Source organism: Cherax quadricarinatus, chromosome 32 (assembly GCF_038502225.1).
Source record: "Cherax quadricarinatus isolate ZL_2023a chromosome 32, ASM3850222v1, whole genome shotgun sequence".
NCBI lineage: Eukaryota > Metazoa > Arthropoda > Malacostraca > Decapoda > Parastacidae > Cherax > Cherax quadricarinatus.
The window spans coordinates 15,455,343-15,480,342 of record NC_091323.1 but is presented as its reverse complement, the minus strand read 5'-3'; the positions used below and the strand labels follow the sequence as shown (position 1 = coordinate 15,480,342).

General features: G+C 41.4%; 1 protein-coding gene across 1 annotated transcript in view; it reads right to left on the bottom strand.

Moving 5' to 3' along the window:
• The window catches only part of LOC128690323 (uncharacterized), a 54,893-nt gene that overhangs the window by 8,878 nt on the left and 21,015 nt on the right, over positions 1-25,000 (bottom strand). The window contains exons 3-11 of the mRNA XM_070090477.1: positions 18,893-19,703; positions 17,932-18,556; positions 14,498-15,139; positions 14,361-14,393; positions 14,144-14,189; positions 9,795-9,827; positions 9,578-9,623; positions 9,064-9,107; positions 8,866-8,902 (exon numbers count right to left, since the gene is read on the bottom strand). Coding sequence (XP_069946578.1) covers positions 14,804-15,139; positions 17,932-18,556; positions 18,893-19,635 — 1,704 coding nt within the window. The 5' untranslated portion in view covers positions 19,636-19,703 and the 3' untranslated portion in view covers positions 8,866-8,902; positions 9,064-9,107; positions 9,578-9,623; ... (2 more) ...; positions 14,361-14,393; positions 14,498-14,803. The remainder of the gene's footprint in view (positions 1-8,865; positions 8,903-9,063; positions 9,108-9,577; positions 9,624-9,794; positions 9,828-14,143; positions 14,190-14,360; positions 14,394-14,497; positions 15,140-17,931; positions 18,557-18,892; positions 19,704-25,000) is intronic.

Genomic DNA, 25,000 nt, shown 5'->3' with positions numbered 1-25,000 from the left:
AATTATCATTGCTTTTCTGCACATTCAACATTACATCAATAAAACTAGATATGCAGTAAATTATTACACTTATAGACAACTTATGATCAACCAGGCCATTGTGCTTACATCAGCATGCATGCAGTGAACCGCGAAAGATAGTGCCTAAGCTGTTATCCATTGGGTTTACCCAATAACATCAACTGGTAAATTACACGAGGTGTAATGTCTTCTATAGTGTATTAATCTATTAAAATTAAGGTGGTGTAGAGGTTGATTACTATGTCAAAAGTAATTCAACTTTGTGTTCATAAATCTATACTGTCACTACATCAGCTGTCCAAACACTTGCATCATTTCTCCAGAACACAAAAAATTATTGTAACTGAAAACAATGTTAATACAGCACTACCCACAATTTATTAGTTAGCTGGACTTGAGTCCTGGAAATGGAAAGTACAATGACTGCACATTAACCCTTTCAGGGTTTCAGCCGTACTAGTACGGCTTACGCTCCAGGGTTTTTGACGTACTAGTACGCCTAAATTCTAGCGCCCTCAAATCTAGTGAGAAAGCTGGTAGGCCTACATATGAAAGAAAGAGTATGTGGTCAGTATGCGCAGTTTAAAAAAATCCTGCAGCACACAGTGCATAATGAGAAAAAAGAACTTTGACCGTGTTTTTGGATAAAAACAGTGACTTTGCACTGCATTTTCGTATGATATTTATGGTTGTATTCTACTTTTCCTGGTCTCATTTTATAGAATGGAAGACATATCACAGAAATTGAGATGATTTTGATTGGTTTTACAATGAAAAGTACCTTGAAATTGAGCTCAAAGTAGCAGAAATGTTTGATTTTTACCAAAGTTCAAAAGTAAACAAATCATGCCAAGCGTCCAATACACGTCAACTGGCGAGTCTAATATTCTTTCACAAGTGCGCTGATATTATTTATACCATTTCTACACTAATGCAGTAGTCTGCATAACAGTAAATAATCTATTTTTTTGTAAGAATAAAAATTCAAAGTGGAAAGCCCAAGAAATATAAGAGGGGCCTGGGGGATGTGACTAACAAACAGAGAACTTGTTATTTTAGTGCTAGGAATGTCTTTCTTGTTTATTCTGGACCCTATTCGGAAATTGGCATCTTTTGAAGTTTGTGTGAAATTGGCAAAATTGCTAAATTCTGACCACTTTATTGGATAGTTGAAATCGGTAAATGGGTGATTTCTTGTACTCATTCGATAGAAAAAAATGGAGTTCTAGCGAAATAGTTATGATTTTTGTCGACTAGTACACTGGAATTGGCCGAAAACAGAGCCCAAAGTGGGCAAAATTGCCGATGCGTAAACATTGTCGAGACCGCTAAGTTCGCGAGAGAATAATTCCGTAAGTTTTCCATCAAATTTCATACGTTTGGTGTCATTATGATCGGGAAAAGATTCTCTATCTATCCATAAGAATTTTTTTTTTTTTTTTTTTTGAAATTTGGGCGACCCTGAGAACAAGTCTCGGAGAGGGCCTGGCAACCCTGAAAGGGTTAAAGGTGGGGTCAAGGATATTGGCAGTTTGGGGGGATGTCTAAACTGTTGTATCTGAGTGCCTATGCAAAGAGTGATTATGTACAAGTGATGGTGAGTGTTGAATAATGATGAAAGTTTTTTCTTTCTTTTTAAGTCACCCTGCCTTGGGAAATGGCCAACTTGTTATAAAAAAAAAAAAAAAATTATACAGCATGATATACAGTAGCCACCCATATCCGTGGGGGATACATTCCAAGACCTACCACAGATACCGGAAACTGGGGATAGGATAGTAGCGAACCCTGTAAAAAAAGTTTTTCATTTACATACATGTGATAAAGTTAAACTGATAAATTACATAGCAAGTGGAGAATTACCACTTTTTTCACCAATGGGAAGCACATCATGGCTTCTTTAGGCTTTGAAGAACAGTCACCTTCACTACTTTTATGTTTTGGACCCATAATTAAGCAAAATTAAGGGTTACTTTCAGGCCACAGTAAATTGTGGAAACCGAACCCATGGATATGGGGGAGGGGGGATCTACTGTATAGCATTGTGACTGGACACGAGTCTAGTGCTGATTATTCAAGAGAGATTATAAGGGAAGGTACGTGTGCAGCGTGCGAGTGAAAAAAAAATAGAAAAATTATGGAAAATGAGTTAATCATATAGAAAAATAGCTTAACTCTTAACCCTTTGAGGGTTTCGGACGTACTAGTACGTCTTACGCGCAGGGGTTTTTGACGTACTAGTACGCATAAATTCTAGCGCCGTTAAATGTCGTGGGAAAAGGCTGGTAGGCCTCCATATGAAAGAATGGGTCTATGTGGTCAGTGTGCACAGTATAAAAAAAATCCTGCAGCACACTGCATAATGAGAAAAAAAAAAACTCACCGTTTTTTTTGGCATAAAACAGCGACTTTGCACTGTATTTTCGTATGGTATTTATTGTTGTATTCTAGTTTTCTTGGTCTCATTTTATAGAATAGAATGCATATCACAGAAATTGAGATGATTTTCACTGGTTTTACAATGAAAAGTACCTTGAAATTGAGCTCAAAGTAGCAGAAATGTTCGATTTTTACCAAAGTTCAAAGGTAAACAAATCATGCCAAGCGTCCAATACACGTCAACTGGTGAGTCTAACATTCTTTTGCAAGTGCGCCAATATGATTTATACCATTTTTTACACTAATGCAGTAGTCTGCGTAACAGTAAATCTTCTATTTTTCGTGAGAATAAAAATTCAAAGTGGAAAGCAAAAGAATGTAAGAGGGGCCTTGAGACGTGACTAATGAACAGAAGAAATGTCATTTTAGTGCCAGGAATGTATTTCTTGTTTGTTCTGGACCCTATTCGGAAATTGGCATTTTTTGAAATTTGTGTGAAATTGGCAAAATTGCTAAATTCTGACCACTGTATTGGATAGCTGAAATGGTAAATGGGTGGTTTCTTGCACTCATTCAATAGAAAAAATGTAGTTCTAGCGAAATATTCATGTTTTTTGTCGACTAGTACAGAGGAATTGGCCGAAAATGGGGCTCAAATTGGGCAAAATCGCCGATGCGTAAACATCGCCGAGACCGCTAACTTCGCGAGAGCATAATTCCATAAGTTTTCCATCAAATCTCATAATTTTGGCATCATTATGATCGGGAAAAGATTCTCTATCTTTTCATAAGATTTTTTTTTTTTTTTTTTAAATTTGGCCGACCCTGAGAACGAGTTTCTGAGAGGGCCTGTCGACCCTCAAAGGGTTAAGCAACACTCTGGTACAAGAATCAATGTTCTACAACGCTTCAAGGAATTATAGTCATTTATATCAGGTATGGTGACGGCGCTGTGTGTAGAGTGCTCTCAGCCCGTATATTTTTTGGAATTTTTTTCCTTGTTTTTTCTTGCTTTTATTGCATTATTCTAATATAATAATTGACTATTTGGCTTCATAAAAAAGTAGGCAGAGCTTATACGTAGACTTCTAGCCAATCAGGAACCATCAGGGAAGACTGGTAGTATTCCCGCTCCATAGAGGCAAGAGAAATCACTTCATTATTACGCTTATAACAACTCTATGGCTTATTTATCTATCAGAATTGATCTAATATGATATAATAAACACTATAAATAACATACAAACATTTTATATACTCTAGACTGAATAAAACAGGCCATAACATGGCAAGAGTCCACCAGCAATATTCAATGTAATGTTATTACTCCTCGTCGTATTCGTTGGTCTTTGAGTAAGAGAAAACGGTGTTTTGAAAAGGATAACTGCATTAGAACACCAGTTTACCAAGGAAACCACCGAAACAAATGGGATTTTCGGGGGGAAAAAAATTTGAGACGGTGGGCCGGCCGGCGTTCCAGGCCAATATCTCGGAAGTAACTTATTTCGCTTTCCTACACCTTTATTACTTAAGCGGGATAATACTCACAGAAATTGTAAAATAATGATTGCTCTTAATTTTATTGATGCACTTTTGGAAATATTCCAAATATTTTGGGATTTATGTGAGAGTAAAGGGCAGATTTTTTGCAAAAGTCTGAGAACAAACTATTTTTTTGTGGAATAAAGGTAAGATATTTAGAGGAAAGTGCATCATGAAAAATTCGTATTAGCATTGTTCTCTCGGTACCAAGTGCCCAAACAACCTTACGTCGTCCCATATAGGACTACGATCCTGCCAAAGGATATTTTCAGTAAATCGTTTTTTCTCAGCTGTTGTTTGGGATATCTTATTGACAAATATTTATAGTAAATAGTGTAAATACATCGTCTTGTGCACCAACAATAAAAGAAATGTGACGGTAAAAAAAAAAGTTGCTATACTGCCCCTTAACCCTTTGACTGTTTCAGGCCCCTCTCTGAAACTGTCATTCTATGTCGCTCAATTTTTGAAAAAAAAAAAAAAATCTTATGAAATGATAAGAAAATCTTTTCCCGATGGTAATGACACCAAAAGTTCGAAATTTGGTCGAAAACTCATGGAATTATGCTCCCGCGAAGTTAGCGGTCTCGGCGACATATGCGCATCGGCGATTTCGCCGAATTTGAGCCCTATTTTCAGCCAATTCCATTGTTCCAGTTGACCAAACTCATAGCTATTTCTTTAGAACTCCATTTTATCTATCAGCTGAGTACAAGAAACCTCCCATTTACTAATTTGGACTACCCAATATGGTGGTCAGAAATTGGCAATTTGGCCAATTTCACGCAAACTAAAAAAGATGCCAATTTCAAAATAGGGTCCAGAATAAACAAGGTAGACATTCGTGGCACTAAAATAACATATGCTCTGTTCATTAGTCACATCTCTAGGCCCCTCTTATATTATTATTGCTTTCTATTTTGATTTTTTATTCATACAAAAAAATACAAAATTTACTGTTATGCAGACTACTGTATTATTATAAAAATGGTATAAATAATATCAGTGCACTGGTGAAAGAATATTAGACTCCCCAGTTGACGTGTGGTGTGATTTATTTACTACTGAACATTGGTAAAAATCGAACATTTCCGCTACTTTGAGCTCAGTTTCAAGGTCGTTTTCATCGTCAAAGTAATGAAAATCATCTCTATTTCTGTAATATGTTTTCCATTTTATCACCTAAGACCATGAAAACGTGAATACAACGATAAATACTATACGAAAATACACCTCAAAGTCGGCGTTTTATTCCAAAAAAACGATCAGTTTTTTTTTTTCTCATTAAGCAATGTGTGCTGCAGGATTTTTTTTTATGTGGTGCACACTGACCACACAGACCCATTCTCTCACATGTGGGCCTACCAGCTTTCTCCCGCTTGATTTGAAGCTGCTAGAATTATTGAGTATATATACGTCAGAAACATTGGCTCGTAACACGTATTTATACTTCGAAAACAGTCAAAGGGTTAAACACCCAATTGCTTTTCAAAGGGCTGAGAAGGCTGTATCATGCAGAGCCACGGGTGAGAAAAATATCACAGAATCAAACTTTATGTAAGAAATATAAAATAATATAAATACAAGTTTAGGGTTCAATAAATTATTCATTTATGAATGGAATTCGAAAGAATTTGGATGTCCTGGCCCTAAGCGAAACAAAGCTGAAGGGGGTAGGAGAGTTTCAGTGGGGAGAAATAAATGGGATTAAATCTGGAGTATCTGAGAGAGTTAGAGCAAAGGAAGGGGTAGCAGTAATGTTAAATGATCAGTTATGGAAGGAGAAAAGAGAATATGAATGTGTAAATTCAAGAATTATGTGGATTAAAGTAAAGGTTGGATGCGAGAAGTGGGTCATAATAAGCGTGTATGCACCTGGAGAAGAGAGGAATGCAGAGGAGAGAGAGAGATTTTGGGAGATGTTAAGTGAATGTATAGGAGCCTTTGAACCAAGTGAGAGAGTAATTGTGGTAGGGGACTTGAATGCTAAAGTAGGAGAAACTTTTAGAGAGGGTGTGGTAGGTAAGTTTGGGGTGCCAGGTGTAAATGATAATGGGAGCCCTTTGATTGAACTTTGTATAGAAAGGGGTTTAGTTATAGGTAATACATATTTTAAGAAAAAGAGGATAAATAAGTATACACGATATGATGTAGGGCGAAATGATAGTAGTTTGTTGGATTATGTATTGGTAGATAAAAGACTGTTGAGTAGACTTCAGGATGTACATGTTTATAGAGGGGCCACAGATATATCAGATCACTTTCTAGTTGTAGCTACACAGAGTAAAAGGTAGATGGGATACAAGGAGAATAGAAGCATCAGGGAAGAGAGAGGTGAAGGTTTATAAACTAAAAGAGGAGGCAGTTAGGGTAAGATATAAACAGCTATTGGAGGATAGATGGGCTAATGAGAGCATAGGCAATGGGGTCGAAGAGGTATGGGGTAGGTTTAAAAATGTAGTGTTAGAGTGTTCAGCAGAAGTTTGTGGTTACAGGAAAGTGGGTGCAGGAGGGAAGAGGAGCGATTGGTGGAATGATGATGTAAAGAGAGTAGTAAGGGAGAAAAAGTTAGCATATGAGAAGTTTTTACAAAGTAGAAGTGATGCAAGGAGGGAAGAGTATATGGAGAAAAAGAGAGAAGTTAAGAGAGTGGTGAAGCAATGTAAAAAGAGAGCAAATGAGAGAGTGGGTGAGATGTTATCAACAAATTTTGTTGAAAATAAGAAAAAGTTTTGGAGTGAGATTAACAAGTTAAGAAAGCCTAGAGAACAAATGGATTTGTCAGTTAAAAATAGGAGAGGAGAGTTATTAAATGGAGAGTTAGAGGTATTGGGAAGATGGAAGGAATATTTTGAGGAATTGTTAAATGTTGATGAAGATAGGGAAGCTGTGATTTCGTGTATAGGGCAAGGAGGAATAACATCTTGTAGGAGTGAGGAAGAGCCAGTTGTGAGTGTGGGGGAAGTTCGTGAGGCAGTAGGTAAAATGAAAGGGGGTAAGGCAGCCGGGATTGATGGGATAAAGATAGAAATGTTAAAAGCAGGTGGGGATATAGTTTTGGAGTGGTTGGTGCAATTATTTAATAAATGTATGGAAGAGGGTAAGGTACCTAGGGATTGGCAGAGAGCATGCATAGTTCCTTTGTATAAAGGCAAAGGGGATAAAAGAGAGTGCAAAAATTATAGGGGGATAAGTCTGTTGAGTGTACCTGGTAAAGTGTATGGTAGAGTTATAATTGAAAGAATTAAGAGTAAGACGGAGAATAGGATAGCAGATGAACAAGGAGGCTTTAGGAAAGGTAGGGGGTGTGTGGACCAGGTGTTTACAGTGAAACATATAAGTGAACAGTATTTAGATAAGGCTAAAGAGGTCTTTGTGGCATTTATGGATTTGGAAAAGGCGTATGACAGGGTGGATAGGGGGGCAATGTGGCAGATGTTGCAAGTGTATGGTGTAGGAGGTAGGTTACTGAAAGCAGTGAAGAGTTTTTACGAGGATAGTGAGGCTCAAGTTAGAGTATGTAGGAAAGAGGGAAATTTTTTCCCAGTAAAAGTAGGCCTTAGACAAGGATGTGTGATGTCACCGTGGTTGTTTAATATATTTATAGATGGGGTTGTAAGAGAAGTAAATGCGAGGGTCTTGGCAAGAGGCGTGGAGTTAAAAGATAAAGAATCACACACAAAGTGGGAGTTGTCACAGCTGCTCTTTGCTGATGACACTGTGCTCTTGGGAGATTCTGAAGAGAAGTTGCAGAGATTGGTGGATGAATTTGGTAGGGTGTGCAAAAGAAGAAAATTAAAGGTGAATACAGGAAAGAGTAAGGTTATGAGGATAACAAAAAGATTAGGTGAGGAAAGATTGAATATCAGATTGGAGGGAGAGAGTATGGAGGAGGTGAACGTATTCAGATATTTGGGAGTGGACGTGTCAGCGGATGGGTCTATGAAAGATGAGGTGAATCATAGAATTGATGAGGGAAAAAGAGTGAGTGGTGCACTTAGGAGTCTGTGGAGACAAAGAACTTTGTCCTTGGAGGCAAAGAGGGGAATGTATGAGAGTATAGTTTTACCAACGCTCTTATATGGGTGTGAAGCGTGGGTGATGAATGTTGCAGCGAGGAGAAGGCTGGAGGCAGTGGAGATGTCATGTCTGAGGGCAATGTGTGGTGTGAATATAATGCAGAGAATTCGTAGTTTGGAAGTTAGGAGGAGGTGCGGGATTACCAAAACTGTTGTCCAGAGGGCTGAGGAAGGGTTGTTGAGGTGGTTCGGACATGTAGAGAGAATGGAGCGAAACAGAATGACTTCAAGAGTGTATCAGTCTGTAGTGGAAGGAAGGCGGGGTAGGGGTCGGCCTAGGAAGGGTTGGAGGGAGGGGGTAAAGGAGGTTTTGTGTGCGAGGGGCTTGGACTTCCAGCAGGCATGCGTGAGCGTGTTTGATAGGAGTGAATGGAGACAAATGGTTTTTAATACTTGACGTGCTGTTGGAGTGTGAGCAAAGTAACATTTATGAAGGGATTCAGGGAAACCGGCAGGCCGGACTTGAGTCCTGGAGATGGGAAGTACAGTGCCTGCACTCTGAAGGAGGGGTGTTAATGTTGCAGTTTAAAAACTGTAGTGTAAAGCACCCTTCTGGCAAGACAGTGATGGAGTGAATGATGGTGAAAGTTTTTCTTTTTCGGGCCACCCTGCCTTGGTGGGAATTGGCCGGTGTGATAATAAAAATAAAAAATAAGGTAATTTTACACAAAGAATTTAAACATTAAAACTACTCTATAACCAGTGATCAGACACTGTGTTGAAAAATAGTAATAGCAGAAGCTCAAACTTTTATTATGAACCCTCTAAGTAATAAGAAGCATTAATACCTTGTTTATGATACAATATTAACCTAAGTTTCATCATTAAAGTAGTAACTACTTACCAACAATCTACACCAAAAATGGGTAACACTAGTCCACCTGCAAATTAAAAGAATTAAGTAAAAATTGCATTTGAGATAAAGAATGTATATACCATTATATAACGTCAGTTCGCCCTAGTTAACTTCAACAATAATCAGTTATTTAGAATACATATCACCAAATTCCAAAGAAAACTAATTTTACCACATAAATCTTACCAGTCAGAGTACACTATAATGCCTCAGGATCCAACTTGCCACACCTAGAAAAAATAATGAAACAATGTTCTAGGTATTGCTGCATTACCAAATATCTATTTAGGGTATAAACACTATCTTGCTACTGTGCTGTAAAGTAGGGTACATTATCTTTTCTTCAGTTGATGACAGTAGAAAAGTTGATGTTAGATGACTTGCCACAACTTGAAACTATTGATCAAGATCCTTTAATATTAGTATGCTAATTAAAGGCTACTATGGATGAATTAAGAAAGGTCCAAAAATGCAAGCATCAACTATGACCTGTTCATTGGGGGGATTTAGCAGTTTGAAAAACTATTGTGATAAGAAAACAGGACCAAACTTAGGATCTCGCCAATCATGCTTAAAAACATTAGTTACATATTAACCAGTTTTGTATTCAAATTCTCCCATTTAAAACCAATTAAAAAATAAGAACCTGGTAATAGCCTTAGATTTCTTAAAATGAAAAACTGAATGGAATACTGCATACCTGATGACTGAGCAATACCCAGGGCACAAGTAATGTCCAAGCTAACCTGCAAACAGTTAACTTTTAATATCTAGGATATAACAAACCTCTATATCCTTTACTCACATTTTTTTCAGAATTAATTGATAATTAATCACTGTTCTCATTTGTCCCTATCAAGTGTCATCACTGCTGATCAATAGAACATTTCCTTCCCACAACCATAAAACATGCTTACCAGGAACTCTCAGGTGACCACTCTTGTAGGAACCTGCAAAATTAAACAATTTGCAATTACTCATATGTGTGAAGATTCTGAATAGAAAAGGTTTGTTTTACTTCTCACAGCAATCATCTTCCCTCAAGATTTGTCTCACCTCCTCCCCCTATAATCACACATCTCTGTTGCACACACAGATACTGCCTTCTTAATATCAACACCATGCCTTTGCAACCTATTGCTCCATTTTTCTTCCAACAGATGATCATTTATCTTAACTATCCCCTAGTTTTAATTTACTTTCGCTTACCCAATGACATCTTTTTTCCTTGTGAGCTGGCTTACTCCTGCTGTAAGCATACCTCTAAGTACAGGTACATTGAAGGTCTGTTCTAATTTCTTAATACAGTAAAGCAAAATACTCTAGTTGCAAACTTCGTCGTCATTATGCCTTTAGATTTTTTCCATCTTAAAACTTCAATTATTTTTCAGTATTATTTTACACACAACTTCAAACTGTCCAGTTATGTCCTCTAGAACAGTGCTTTCCACTTCAACATAGTAGTAATTCTTACACAGATCAAAATTCCTAAAAAACTTTGACATCAGCTCCTAGTTATTCACTTATACACTCTTCTCTAAATGCATAAAACTATAGCCCACTTGTCACCTCATGTTAAATTAAACCATTTATAGCCCCCAATTTTCATTCTACATAACCTCAACTCTCTGTTATGCTAATTCTAATACACTATTTGAATATCTTAGGAGTAGGTCTTTAATATGCACCAATGTTCCTGCTCATTGCATTTTCTAAGCAATTAAATAATGATTCCATCACTGTCTTACTAGAAGTGCACCAATACTACAGTTCAGATGCCCCTCCAAACTGAGTTATACATACATCTCTTTCAGAGTGCAATGTACTTCCCAACACCAGAACTCAAGTACAGGGATTCAGTTGCACTCCAACAGATTGGACAGTCCAAAAAAAACATTTGCTTCCACTATCTAACATATCAGCTAGATGTCCAAGTCCCTTGCACACACAATCTCCCTTTATCCCTTCCCTCCAGCCTATCCAAGGGTAATCCCCACCCCACCCTCCCTCTAATACTGATTTATACACTCTCCAAGTCACCCTATTTTGCTCCATTTTCTCTATGTCCAAACCACCTCAGCCCTCTGGACACTTTCTTTAAAGTAACCCCAAACTTCCTCTAAATCCTTAAACTGTCCAAACGTAGATCTACGTTTGCTTGCGTAGTGCTCCGAACATAGATCTATTTTTTTTTTTTTTTACATGCTTTCAAATGGAGAAAATCAAGGCCGGAGTGCTACACTCGTAAACACAGATCTATGTTTGGACAGTTTAAGGCTTAATTTACAAGCTATGAATTCTCTGCATACATATTTAATAATTTATACAGGAGAAGGGGTTATTAGTCCCTTGTTTCCTGCCTTTCAAAATTACAGGATAAAATTTAGGTCCAGGATTATGTACCAGAGATGGGAGGCTACAAGACATTAAAGTCATGCAGTGTTTTACTCTGCCATTCTATTGGTTGGTTATAGAACACCAAAATCAGTTGACTAACAATGTTAACCAATCTGACACGAGGCACTGACCAAGGGTGCAATGTCACCAACCATAACTAATGCCACAAGAAGCAATGACCATGGAAACATTTGTAGTTTGGAGGGGCATCTGAAATGCTTCATCAGTTTGCTTTTGGCAAGACAGTGATGGAATGAAAGTTTCTTTTTCGGATCACCCTGCCTCAGGTTTATCAGAATAAAGTACATTAAGTTGAATGAACCAGTGATTGCAAAAGCTTACACCACAGCAGGTCAAACAAGCTTATATGAGTCATGTCTGCCAAATTAGTACAGGTGCATCAACATTGGATGAAATGCAAAGAACTGTCTTGCCACTTACCGCTCAAGCCATCTCCCAGTGAGGTCAGATACAAGCACATTCAGACACACGCGCACACACATTCACCCTCATTCAATTATAGTCTTACTAGAAGAACCTTGCTCACATTACAGTTGGTGTCCCACAGGGAAGTGTCCTTGGCCCTCTTCTCTTTCTCCTATACATAAATGACCTACCAAATGCTTCGCAATTACTCAAACCCACACTTTTTGCAGATGACACTACATACGTCTTCTCTCACCCGAGCCCAGTCACGCTAGCCAATACTGTAAACACCGAATTACAGAAAATATCTACCTGGATGAGGACTAACAAACTTACACTAAACATTGACAAAACCTACTTCATTCAGTTTGGTAACAGAGCTACAGATGTACCTCTTAACATAAGGATAAACAGATCACCTATCACAAAGCTAACAGAGGGAAAATTCTTAGGAATCCACCTTGATAATAGACTCAAATTTCATACTAACATACATTAAGTGAACAATATAGCTAGACCTAAAAAAAATTTCATACACGTTGCTTAGCTTAAAATATTTTTGTCCTTAACTTATAGCAAGTGGTGAATATATTTATTGTATAAAGCTTGAATAAATAAAAGAATATAGGATTATTTCATGGAAAAAGTCACTAAGTGCTGAAACATTTTCAAAGTCCAGGTGGTTAGGTAAGACACACATGCAACAGTTAGGTACAGTGGAACCTCAAATATCGAACTTTCTTTGGTCCAGAAGGCTGTTCGAATGCCTTTACCGAATGAATTTCTTCCCATGAGGAATAATGTAAATTAGGTTAGTCCATTTCAGACCCTCAAAAATACACTTATAAAAGCACTTACAAAAATACACTTACATAATTGGTTGTGTTGGGAGCAGTTCGAGTTTTGAGGTTCCACTGTATCTGTATTTCAAAACATTTCGCCTACACAGTAGGCTTCTTCAGTCGAGTACAGAAAGGTTGATAGAAGAGACGTGAAGACGATGTAATCAGTCCATCACCCTTAAAGTGGTCAGTCTAGAGAAGAGTATTGTTCCATAGTCTGAAACAATATGGAGTTGAAGTGACAGGATGGAGCCTCATACTGCCAGGAGGAGAGATGTAGGCCACTAGTAGAGGTAAGAATGTAGTCATTGAGAGATCACGTCCCTCTCAAATCCAGCCATTCTCACTAGTAGAAGTTCAAGTCATTTTCTGTTCTGTACCAAGATACCATTGTGTTGCACTGTCTGTCAGAGTGAATATTAAATTGGTATAAAATACCGACAGGTTGTTATGCATGACACACATGCAACAGTTAGGCATCTTTATTTCAAAACATTTCGCTTACACAGTAGGCTTCTTCAGTCAAGTACAAAAAAGTTGATAGAAGAGACGTGAAGACAGTAATCAGTTGGCATTTTATACCATTTTAATATTCACTGTCAGACACCAACACAATGGTATCTTTGTACAGAACAGAAAACAACTTGGACAACTACTAGTGAGAACGGCTGGATTTGAAAGGGACATGACCTTCCAACTACTACATTCTTACCTCTACTAGTGGCCTACATCTCGCCTCCTGGCGGTATACAAGGCTCCATCCTGTCACTTCAGCTCCATATTGTTTCAGACTATGGAACAATACTCTTCTCCAGACTGAGGGACTGACCACCTCAAAACTTTAAGGGTGATGGACTGATTACATCGTCTTCACGTCTATCAACTTCTCTGTACCTGACTGAAGAAGCCTACTGTGTAGGCGAAATGTTTCGAAATAAAGATACCTAACTGTTGCATGTGTGTCTTACCTAACAACCTGTCGGTATTTTATACTATTTTAATATTTATGAAGTCCAGGTGCATATATAAACATTACATGAATAAAAGGCACTAACCAGTTCATGCACTGTTTGCAGAAAATGTCAAAATAACAATACAAACTTAAAAGCCTGGAATGTGGTAGCAAGAAAATCCCATAAACTTAAAATCATCGGACACACATCTTTTTGGAAAACTTTCACACCAAAGTACGATGAAATGCCATGCTTCTGGCACCCAAGACAGATTTCATTATAATCAATGAGAAACATTAAATTCATGGGGAGGATATAGAGCATGGGAGGCATTTAAATTTGATCCATGAAGTAAGGCAGATTAGAATTCCTTGCATCAACAGCCCCATACCATAATGAAGGCACCTCCATTGAGGGAAATCAGTTGCCTACTCTAAATTGGAATTTATAAGTTTTGAAGAGCTATTTTGTGTTAAGAAAATAACCAAAAATCAGGATCTCATCTATCACACAAAAAATGTTAATTACATATTAACAAATTTTATATTCCAATATTTTCTAGTCCAGTTAAACCTAATTCAAAAACATAAGAACTTGGTAATACCCTTAGATTTCTTAAAATGAATAACTGAATGGAATACTGCATACCTGATGACTCAGCAACACCCAGGGTACAAGTACTGTCCAAGCTAACCTGCAATCAACAGTTAACTTTTAATATTTAGGATATAACACTCCTCTATAGCCTTTACTAACATTTTTCAGAATTAATTTATAATTAATCACTGTTTTCATTTGTCCCTATCAGTGTCATCATTGCTGATCAGTAGAACATTTCCTTCCCACAACCATGAAACATGCTTACCAGGAACTCTCAGGTGGCCAATATTGTAGGAACCTGCAAAATTAAACAATAATTAGCAATTTCTCATATGTGTGTGATGATTCTTATTATTAGAAATGTTTATACCACTGAGTTTTCATATCCCTCCCAAGCCTTACCTATAAAGCTTACGCAATGGAGAATACTGAAGTGTTCTTTCCAAAAATCTCGTAGGGTCAAGTGAGTGTCTGAGGTCACATTCAAGCACCTTTCAAACATTGCTTTGGTGTAGAGTTTTTTAAAGTTTGCAATGACCTGCTAGTCCATGAGCTGGAGGAGAGGAGTGGTATTTGGGGGCAAGAACTTTACAGTGATGAACCCAAAGTCCTTCAGAATTAGGTCATCCAAGTTTGGAGGATGAGCAGGTGCATTGTCCATTACTAGGAGGCACTTGAGATCCAATTTCTTTTCCAGGAGGTAATTCTTCACACTAGGGCCACTTCACTGAACCACTCGACAAAAAAGTCCCTTGTGACCCATGCCTTACTATTAGATCTCCAAAACACACACGATTTACTCTTCATAACATTGTTTTTCTTGAACACATTGGGATTTTCGGAATGGTACACTAGTAACGGCTTCACTTTGAAATCCCCACTAGCATTATCACAGAACAGCCTGTCTTTCATAGGCTTGTGTCCAGGCATTGCCTTTTCTTCCTGAGTAATGTAGGTCCTCTTTGGCACTTTCTTCCAAAAGAGGCCTGTTTCATCACAATTGAACACTTGTTCAGGTTTCAGTCCTTCACTGTTTATGTACTCCTTGAAGAGGGTTGGAATAGTTTTAAAAATGCAGTATTAGAATGTGGGGCAGAAGTTTGTGGTTATAGGAGGGTGGGGGCAGGAGGAAAGAGGAGTGATTGGTGGAATGATGAAGTAAAGGGTGTGATAAAAGAGAAAAAGGTAGCTTATGAGAGGTTTTTACAAAGCAGAAGTGTTATAAGAAGAGCAGAGTATATGGAGAGTAAAAGAAAGGTAAAGAGAGTGGTGAGAGAGTGCAAAAGGAGAGCAGATGATAGAGTGGGAGAGGCACTGTCAAGAAATTTTAATGAAAATAAGAAAAAATTTTGGAGTGAGTTAAACAAGTTAAGAAAGCCTAGGGAAAATATGGATTTGTCAGTTAAAAACAGAGTAGGGGAGTTAGTAGATGGGGAGATGGAGGTATTGGGTAGATGGCGAGAATATTTTGAGGAACTTTTAAATGTTAAGGAAGAAACAGAGGCAGTAATTTCATGCACTGGTCAGGGAGGTATACCATCTTTTAGGAGTGAAGAAGAGCAGAATGTAAGTGTGGGGGAGGTACGTGAGGCATTACGTAAAATGAAAGGGGGTAAAGCAGCTGGAACTGATGGGATCATGACAGAAATGTTAAAAGCAGGGGGGGATATAGTGTTGGAGTGGTTGGTACTTTTGTTTAATAAATGTATGAAAGAGGGGAAGGTACCTAGGGATTGGCAGAGAGCATGTATAGTCCCTTTATATAAAGGGAAAGGGGACAAAAGAGACTGTAAAAATTATAGAGGAATAAGCTTACTGAGTATACCAGGAAAAGTGTACGGTAGGGTTATAATTGAAAGAATTAGAGGTAAGACAGAATGTAGGATTGCGGATGAGCAAGGAGGTTTTAGAGTGGGTAGGGGATGTGTAGATCAGGTGTTTACATTGAAGCATATATGTGAACAGTATTTAGATAAAGATAGGGAAGTTTTTATTGCATTTATGGATTTAGAAAAGGCATATGATAGAGTGGATAGAGGAGCAATGTGGCAGATGTTGCAAGTATATGGAATAGGTGGTAAGTTATTAAATGCTGTAAAGAGTTTTTATGAGGATAGTGAGGCTCAGGTTAGGGTGTGTAGAAGAGAGGGAGACTACTTCCCGGTAAAAGTAGGTCTTAGACAGGGATGTGTAATGTCACCATGGTTGTTTAATATATTTATAGATGGGGTTGTAAAGGAAGTAAATGCTAGGGTGTTTGGGAGAGGGGTGGGATTAAATTATGGGGAATCAAATTCAAAATGGGAATTGACACAGTTACTTTTTGCTGATGATACTGTGCTTATGGGAGATTCTAAAGAAAAATTGCAAAGGTTAGTGGATGAGTTTGGGAATGTGTGTAAAGGTAGAAAGTTGAAAGTGAACATAGAAAAGAGTAAGGTGATGAGGGTGTCAAATGATTTAGATAAAGAAAAATTGGATATCAAATTGGGGAGGAGGAGTATGGAAGAAGTGAATGTTTTCAGATACTTGGGAGTTGACGTGTCGGCGGATGGATTTATGAAGGATGAGGTTAATCATAGAATTGATGAGGGAAAAAAGGTGAGTGGTGCGTTGAGGTATATGTGGAGTCAAAAAACGTTATCTATGGAGGCAAAGAAGGGAATGTATGAAAGTATAGTAGTACCAACACTCTTATATGGGTGTGAAGCTTGGGTGGTAAATGCAGCAGCGAGGAGACGGTTGGAGGCAGCGGAGATGTCCTGTTTAAGGGCAATGTGTGGTGTAAATATTATGCAGGAAATTCGGAGTGTGGAAATTAGGAGAAGGTGTGGAGTTAATAAAAGTATTAGTCAGAGGGCAGAAGAGGGGTTGTTGAGGTGGTTTGGTCATTTAGAGAGAATGGATCACAGTAGAATGACATGGAAAGCATATAAATCTATAGGGGAAGGAAGGCGGGGTAGGGGTCGTCCTCGAAAGGGTTGGAGAGAGGGGGTAAAGGAGGTTTTGTGGGTAAGGGGCTTGGACTTCCAGCAAGCGTGCGTGAGCGTGTTAGATAGGAGTGAATGGAGACGAATGGTACTTGGGACCTGACGATCTGTTGGAGTGTGAGCAGGGTAATATTTAGTGAAGGGATTCAGGGAAACCGGTTATTTTCATATAGTCGGACTTGAGTCCTGGAAATGGGAAGTACAATGCCTGCACTTTAAAGGAGGGGTTTGGGATATTGGCAGTTTGGAGGGATATGTTGTGTATCTTTATATGTTTATGCTTCTAGACTGTTGTATTCTGAGCACCTCTGCAAAAACAGTGATAATGTGCGAGTGTGGTGAAAGTGTTGAATGATGATGAAAGTATTTTCTTTTTGGGGATTTTCTTTCTTTTTTGGGTCACCCTGCCTCGGTGGGAGACGGCCGACTTGTTGAAAAAAAAAAAAAAAAAAAATTTTTCAGCCGCCTTGTGGTCTGAACTGGCAGCATCACCATGCCTTACCACACTGTGTATGCCAGTACGCTTCTTAAATCTCTCAAACCAGCCTTTGCTGGCGTTAAATTCACTCATCACCACTAGTTGCAGGCAATTTCTTTACCAAATCGTCATGCAACTGCTTAGCCTTTTCACAAATAAGCGACGTCATAAGACTGTCTCCTGCTAATTGTTTCGTTGTGCGGCATAAACATGCCAACACTGAGCGCCCCACCCTGGCTCAGTCCGGGGTCTCAAGGGAGGGTAGCGCCCTACCCTTGCCTTCCAGGGTCGCACCTTCAGGAGAGGGCGAAACCCGCAGGGGTCTAGACTCCACTATGTTACTACTACTTCGGGAATCTTGCTCTTACCAGTAGATCTTTAATTGAGTCGAACTTCATCCATGCTACTAGTGGTTGCTGCCGGGGAAAGTGCTCGAACCATGGGGCTTCTCCATACACTTGCTCAATCCAGGTCCATAGATCCTTCAAGTGCATCTTAATGGTCCTGGCCATCCTGGGCTCGAACTTCACTGGTAGGATCATCCTTCCTAGGGCCGGTTTCAGCTTCACCACCAAGAAGCTTGGTCTCTCCAGGCGGTCCACCTTCTGCTGCGCCTCCTGCAGAACCATCTCTGGGTACCCTCTAGACCTAAAGAAATTCAGCATTTCTGCCGTTGCATACTCACATTCGGTTGTTTCGCTGCATATCCTCTTGATTCGCAATGCCATGGAGTACGGCAGGGACCTCCTGAGGGAGGTTGGGTGTGCTGAGGTCCACAGGAGGAATTGGTGGGTGTGTGATGGCTTGTAGTACGTCTTCGTCTGGAGGCAACATTTTGCGTCCAAGTAGACTTTTGTATTCAAGAAGGGGAGTTCCTTCTCCTCCATTTCAAAGGTGAATCTCAAGGCTCTGTTGACACCATTCAGCCAGGTCAGCGTCCGTTGCACTTCAGGTTCAGCTCCTGGGATAATGCAGATGATGTCCTCAATGGATCTGCAAAAAACAAGGAGATTAAGATTTGCTCTTTTCAGCCTTACTTCCACCGTTAGGTAGACGAATAGTTCTGCAATTGCCACGCTTACTGACGCTCCTATCGCTGTTCCTGTCTTCTGTCTGTAGGTTCTGCGATCAAATTCAAGGAGAGTGTCCTGCATCACATGCAGGATTGCTTTCCTGATGAGAGCCTGGGATGGCGGTGTCCTTATTCCTCTGTTCCTTAGTACGTCCTTGATGTCTGGTAGTCTGTCTCCATAGAAGGAGCTCACTCTAGCTGCTGCTTCTTTCTGCGGGATAGAGGGGTATAGAGACTCGATATCTAAGGATACTAACCTATAGTCCTCAGGGATTTCTTGCAGTTCGTCCTTCAAGGCTTCCATTTTCTGTAGGAAGTGGGTGGTGTCTTTGATCCTGTTCGGGAGTAACTCCACTAAGGGCATCAGCAAGGCTGTCAGGAATTTATCTACTGGCCTGGTGGGTGCTGCACAACCTGAAACTACAGGTCTCGTTTTCCATGTACCTGTAGTCGGGTCCAGGTCCTTGTGCGTTTTGGGCAGAAAATAGATACTGGGTACCCTGCTTTTGTGCTTCAGAAAAGAGTCTCTCAGGGCTACTGTCATCGTTCCTGCTCTGCCTTCGTTTCTGTACAAGTCAAGGATTAGTTTCTTATCCCTTTCTTGGGCTTGCTCTAGGGCGGCTCTGCCATCTGTTATAGGTTCATAGGTCCTCTCGTCCTTCAAGTGCTTCATGCCCGCGGCCCTGTAGTTCTCTGTGGACATAATAACAATCGAGGGACTCTTGTCCGCCTTGTTAGCAACAATATTAGGGTTATGGATCAGACCTTTCAGTGCTCCTCGTTCTCCCTTCTTAAGGTTTTCTCTTGTGAAGAAGGGCGTGGTCCTTGCCTCTCTCTTCAAGGCTTGAACCTTTCTTCTTAATGCTGGTCTCTTCCTCGTAGGCGGGGGCTGTCGAAAGTCTGGCAGGAGGTAGGATTCCAGGGTTGACGGTGGGGGTCTGCATGGCCTCGGCTGCTGGTTCCCCATCCATTTGTCCGTCGCCTCATCCATCTTCCTCATGATTGCCGTTTCAATCCTATCCCAGGTTTCTTCCACGTTGGACAGGGAGACTCTCGTACTCAGTGGACCTGGAAAAAAACAACCCTTTCCCTAAAACCTTAATTTCTAGTGGTGTGAGGGGCACCTCGGAGATTACCAATTCCTCTCGTAGTTTGGCCTCTGCTCTCCGTAGTTGCGCTCGCTGTTGTGATACCAAGCTCCTCTGCGGTCGTCCTGCTGCCTGGTCAGGGTGCGGGGGCGATTCCTGCTTCCCTGGTCCCTGGGTTGGCGGGGTTCCTGCTGGACGTACCTGGGGGGAAGGGGTGTACCTGTATATCGTTGGTTGGGGCTCTGTCTTGCCTCCAGTTTCGTTGTCCCTGGGGTCTCCTGTCCCTGTCCCTGTCCCTGGGCTGTCGGAATTCCCTGTCTGGTTGCCTGTCCCTGGCCCCGTCGTCCCTCCACTCTCGGCTCCTCCTTCTGTAGTTGTTCCTCTGGTTCCTCTGTTGCTGGTAGTCCCTGCCCCTCTCTCGCTGCTGGTAGGGGCTGGGGGCCCGGGCTCCTAGGGGTCGTTCCAGCTGTCCCTGGTCCCTGTCTCGCGGGCCTCGTTCTCGGGGTCGTCTGGAAATCTGAAAAAAAGGCTGGACAGGGTTAGAGGCTGCGGCGGGAGCTCTAGCTCCTGGTCCCGCGGTTGCGGGTAGCTTCTCTGTTAGGACTTGTACTAGCTCCCGGACCCCTTGGACCAAGTGTTGAATCTCCGTCTGTTTCGGGGCTGCTGCTCTCCGCTGGGCTGTGTCTACTTGCCCTGTTGTCGCTTGCCGTCGGCTGTCCCTGTTGTTCCGGCTGCTGCTGGCGTTGTTTTCTGGGTGCTTGGGGTGTCTTCTCTGTTGCTGTTGCTGGAGAGGGGCGGGCGACATTCCTCTCTTCCTTGGCTGGCCTCTCTCGTCCCTGCTGCTCTGCCCTCATTTCCAGCTCCTCGTCTGTTGGTTGGGGAAGACCTACGGCTTCGTAAAAGCTGCTCACTCTCGTGGACTCCCTCGGTGGTCCCTCTGTCTCGGGGTCTCCCTCGGTTGGCAATGTCCATGGGCTGTTGTTGTCTTCCAGCGAAAAAAGAAGAGAAGGGAAGAGGGTGGTTGGGGGGAGAAAAAGGAGAGGATGGGGTATTGGGTCGGGTGCAGATACTACTTGCAGGTTGTTTCAGGAAACTCCACTCTTCCTCTAGATGGCTCATGGTGCATGGCACTGCTATTGGGTTGGCGTCACAAGGTGTCAACAGGGGTTCGAGGCCTGGCTTCGGAACCCGTCTAGATTTAGTACTCTGAGCTCCTGCGAAGCTTGCAATGTCCTTTGCTCTTTCTACTCCTAGTTCTCTCACTAGTACTTGTTTGAAGGCCTTGATTTTTTCATCCATGTGCAAGGCTGCTACTTGTAGTGCTAGGGTCTGCATGCCCGACATCGTGTGGATATATTCCCTAGAGATTGCCCTACATGTGTTAAGAAACCAACTAGGGTAGGGGCAGTCTGCTGGCATTCCCGTCAGAGGGATGGGTTTAAAGCCTATCTCTGGGACCACACTCATGGCATAACAGTCCTTGATATAGTTGGCTTTAGCTCTGTACTTGTCTTTAGTTTTGTAACAACCTTTCAATATGTTCAGTGCTTTCTGTTTTTTGTTAAATGGCTTAGTAGGCCTCCAACGTTTTAACCCTTCTGGGAACGGGTCCACTGTTATTTTAATGAACGTTAAAATGCTTGGGTGTATGCTAAAGGGTAGGTTATCTAGTACACCTTTGGATAAGTCTAGCATAGCCATTAGAGACCAAGCACCACAGAGTACACTACCTTCATTGAGTGTCTTCATTTTCCCTCGGTGGGTGATGACATTGCTGCATTGTTCCTCGGTGTTCGCCAGGGGGTCTTCAAAGGGCAGCCTGGGGTTCCAGGTGTGGTCCTCATCCTCTGTCGTCACTAGTTTGAAACCTGCAGTCACTGTTTCCAATTCCCATGGTGGTGAATCCTCTAGCACTTCTACCCTCTCGTTCTCTAGTGAAGCGAGATCGCTCATTGTAAAGTCACAGTTTTCTCAGGTTGGAATTACACACACAAGTACTGTACGTGAACAAGGGCACAAACACAAGTCTTAGTCGGTCTAGTTTTCCAGGCGACGCGTTTCTTCCCCACAGGGAGTCTTCAGGCCTTTGGTCTAGCCTCTATGGACTTGTGTGCTCTACTGTTTATTCGTTACGGCTGCCGGGGCTTATATATCCGCGGCTCAGTACAAGGTGTGGTGCCATACATGACTACATGCTTAGTCTTACAAAGAACAGGTGTACAATAGAAGGTTTTTCGAATATTACAAGTTATCAGTGAATATACAGTGGACCCCCGGTTAACGATTTTAATCCGTGCAAGAGGGGTAATTGTTATGCGAAATAATCGTTATGTGAATGAATTTTCCCCATAAGAAATAATGGAAATAAAATTAATCCGTGCAAGACACCCAAAAGTATGAAAAAAAAAATTTTACCACATGAAATATACATTTTCCCACACACAAAGAGAAGGATACATGCACAATAGTAGAGTAGTACATGCACAGTATATATTGTGCATGTACTAGTCTACTAAATGAAGAATAAATGACACTTACCTTTATTGAAGATGCAGCAATGACTGATGAGACACTGTGTCCTGGGAGTGCCTTTTCCTCCTGAGTACTGTAGGTCCTGTTTGGCATTTTCTTCCAGAACAGGCCTTATCACACTGTGTATGCCACTACGATTCTTAAATCTCTCAAACCAACCTTTGCTGGCTTTAAATTCACCAATATGAGCACTAGTTCCAGGCATTTTTCCCTGTTCACCTGGGTGTTAGTCGACTTGTGTGGGTTGCATCCTGGGAGACAAGATTAAGGACACCAATGGAAATAAGTTAGACAGTCTTCGATGACACTGACTTTTTTGGGTTATCCTGGGTGGCAAATCCTCTGGGGTTAATTGTTTCTTGGTATTCTCAATAAGCCACACCAACAATGGTGCTACAGCAGCAGCAGCAGCTGACAGTGCAGCAGCAGCAGCAGCTGTACCACCAATAGTAGCGATGGTTGACTGGGGTTTATTATACAACCTGGCCAGCTCGGAGACATGCACTCCACTTTCATACTTATCAATGATCTTTTTCTTCATCTCTATTGTAATTCTCACCCTTATTGCTGTAGGGTTGGCACTAGAAGCTTTCTTGGGGCCCATGGTCACTTATTTTCCAGAAAAAGCACCGAAAACACTGTAATAATACGAAATATTCCGATTGTATGCTTGGATGTTACCGCGGAGGCTGGCTGGTAAACAATGCCACCGGCGGAACATGTGAGCGTGGCTCAGGCCGCACATTGGACGCGTCTCGGACGAAAATCGGTAAGCGGGTTTTTAAGCGGTATGTGAGGCAAAATTTTTGCAATTAAAGTAAGCGGTATGCGAAATAATCGCTATGTGATGCCATCGTTATGCGGGGGTCCACTGTATACATTGTTTCCAAAAACCCGAGATTGTGTTTTACACATTACATCCAGTGAAAAAAATATACAATGTTGCAAATATAAGTACTCCATGCTGAGTCTCACAAGTACATATCCTAGCTTGGTGTAATCCTTGTGTTATCCTAGGTTACGTATTTGCGGCATGGGTAGGTTAGGTTAGGTGCTGACTGTACATAATGTTTCCCAGAACACGAGGTTGTGCTTCCAACAAAAACATCCAGTGAACATTAACAACATTCCAAAATAAAGTATTCCATGCTGAGTCTCATAGGTACATATCCTAGTTTTGGTGCAATCCTAGGCTACGTACTAGAGGCATGGGTAGGTTAGGTTAGGTGCTAACAGGTTCTCCAAAGTATCCTGTTTTAAAGGTTAGGGGTGGGTATACTTAAATCTTACAAGGCTAGACACAGGGTCTAAAGGTCCAAAAAAAAACAGGTTTCTGGGGATCCTTAGGGGGTCCCTTGGGCCCCTAGGGGGCACAGGGAAGCCTTTGGGGGCTTGGTCCCACTATCCTCCTGCCCTGGGTCTGCTCCACAAAAAATACACTGGATAGATATTAACCCGTAAGGTCCCACAACCTAGGATAACCGCTGGAAAATATATGTTACAAATGCTAAAGGGTTGTGTCGGCTTGTGTCGGTCGAACTCCGCTTCTGTCGCCAATGGCTCTGGGAACAGGTGCCACTCTCCCGGGGGTCCCTTGTTGCTCAGTCCTCCTGGTTCCTCCAGCTCCTGGGTCCTCGTAGGGGTGGGGTGCAGCTCCCTGCTTCTCTCCTATTCTCCCCTGTACCACTAGGGGACCAGAGCTTGAGCCTGGTGAGGTTCCTGCGAGGGCGGAGGGTCCGTTTTCTCCTGTGGGGTAGGCTCCAGCTCCTGTCCTCCTTGCTTCCAGTCCCTGGGAACGTCGGCTTTTCCTGTTTGAAGAAACAAAATGGGCGCCGCTGCTTGTCGGTTCCTCTGATCTCGTGTCCACGTGGGTCCTTGTTGACTACGCTAGCGTCTTGTTATCACCAGTGATAGGGCCTCTTCCGGTCACTCCTGGGGCTGGATGGCTGGCTCGCCGCCTGGGAAGGGTTCCTGGTGTCCTTCTCACACCGTTTGTCTCCCCCTGTCACTTGACTTGAGATCCGGTATCACGAGGGCTGGCCACCGAGTCCCACGTGTTCCACTGCTCCACGTGTAGTTCTCTGGCTGTTCCTTAATTAAAATAGAGAAAAAGCATCCTAATCCATAATAAATCTAAATATTTCCTCTACACGCATACCAGTGAGAAGATACGTTGTTAATGTTCACTGGATGTTTTTGTTGGAAGCATAACCTCGTGTTCTGGGAAACATTATGTACATTCAGCACCTAACCTAACCTACCCATGCCGCAAATACGTAACCTAGGATAACACAAGGATTACACCAAGCTAGGATATGTACTTGTGAGACTCAGCATGGAGTACTTATATTTGCAACATTGTATATTTTTTTCACTGGATGTAATGTGTAAAACACAATCTCGTGTTTTTGAAAACAATGTATATATTCACTGATAACTTGAAATATTCGAAAAACCTTCTATCGTACAACTGTTCTTTGTAATATTAAGCATGTAGTCATGTATGGCACCACACTTTGTACTGAGCCGCGGATATATAAGCCCCGGCAGCCGTAACGAATAAACAGTAGAGCACACAAGTCCATAGAGGCTAGACCAAAGGCCTGAAGACTCCCTGTGGGGAAGAAACGCGTCGCCTGGAAAACTAGACCGATCAAGACTTGTGTTTGTGCCCTTGTTCACGTACAGTACTTGCGTGTTTAATTCCAACCTGAGAAAACTGTGACTTTACAATGAGCGATCTCG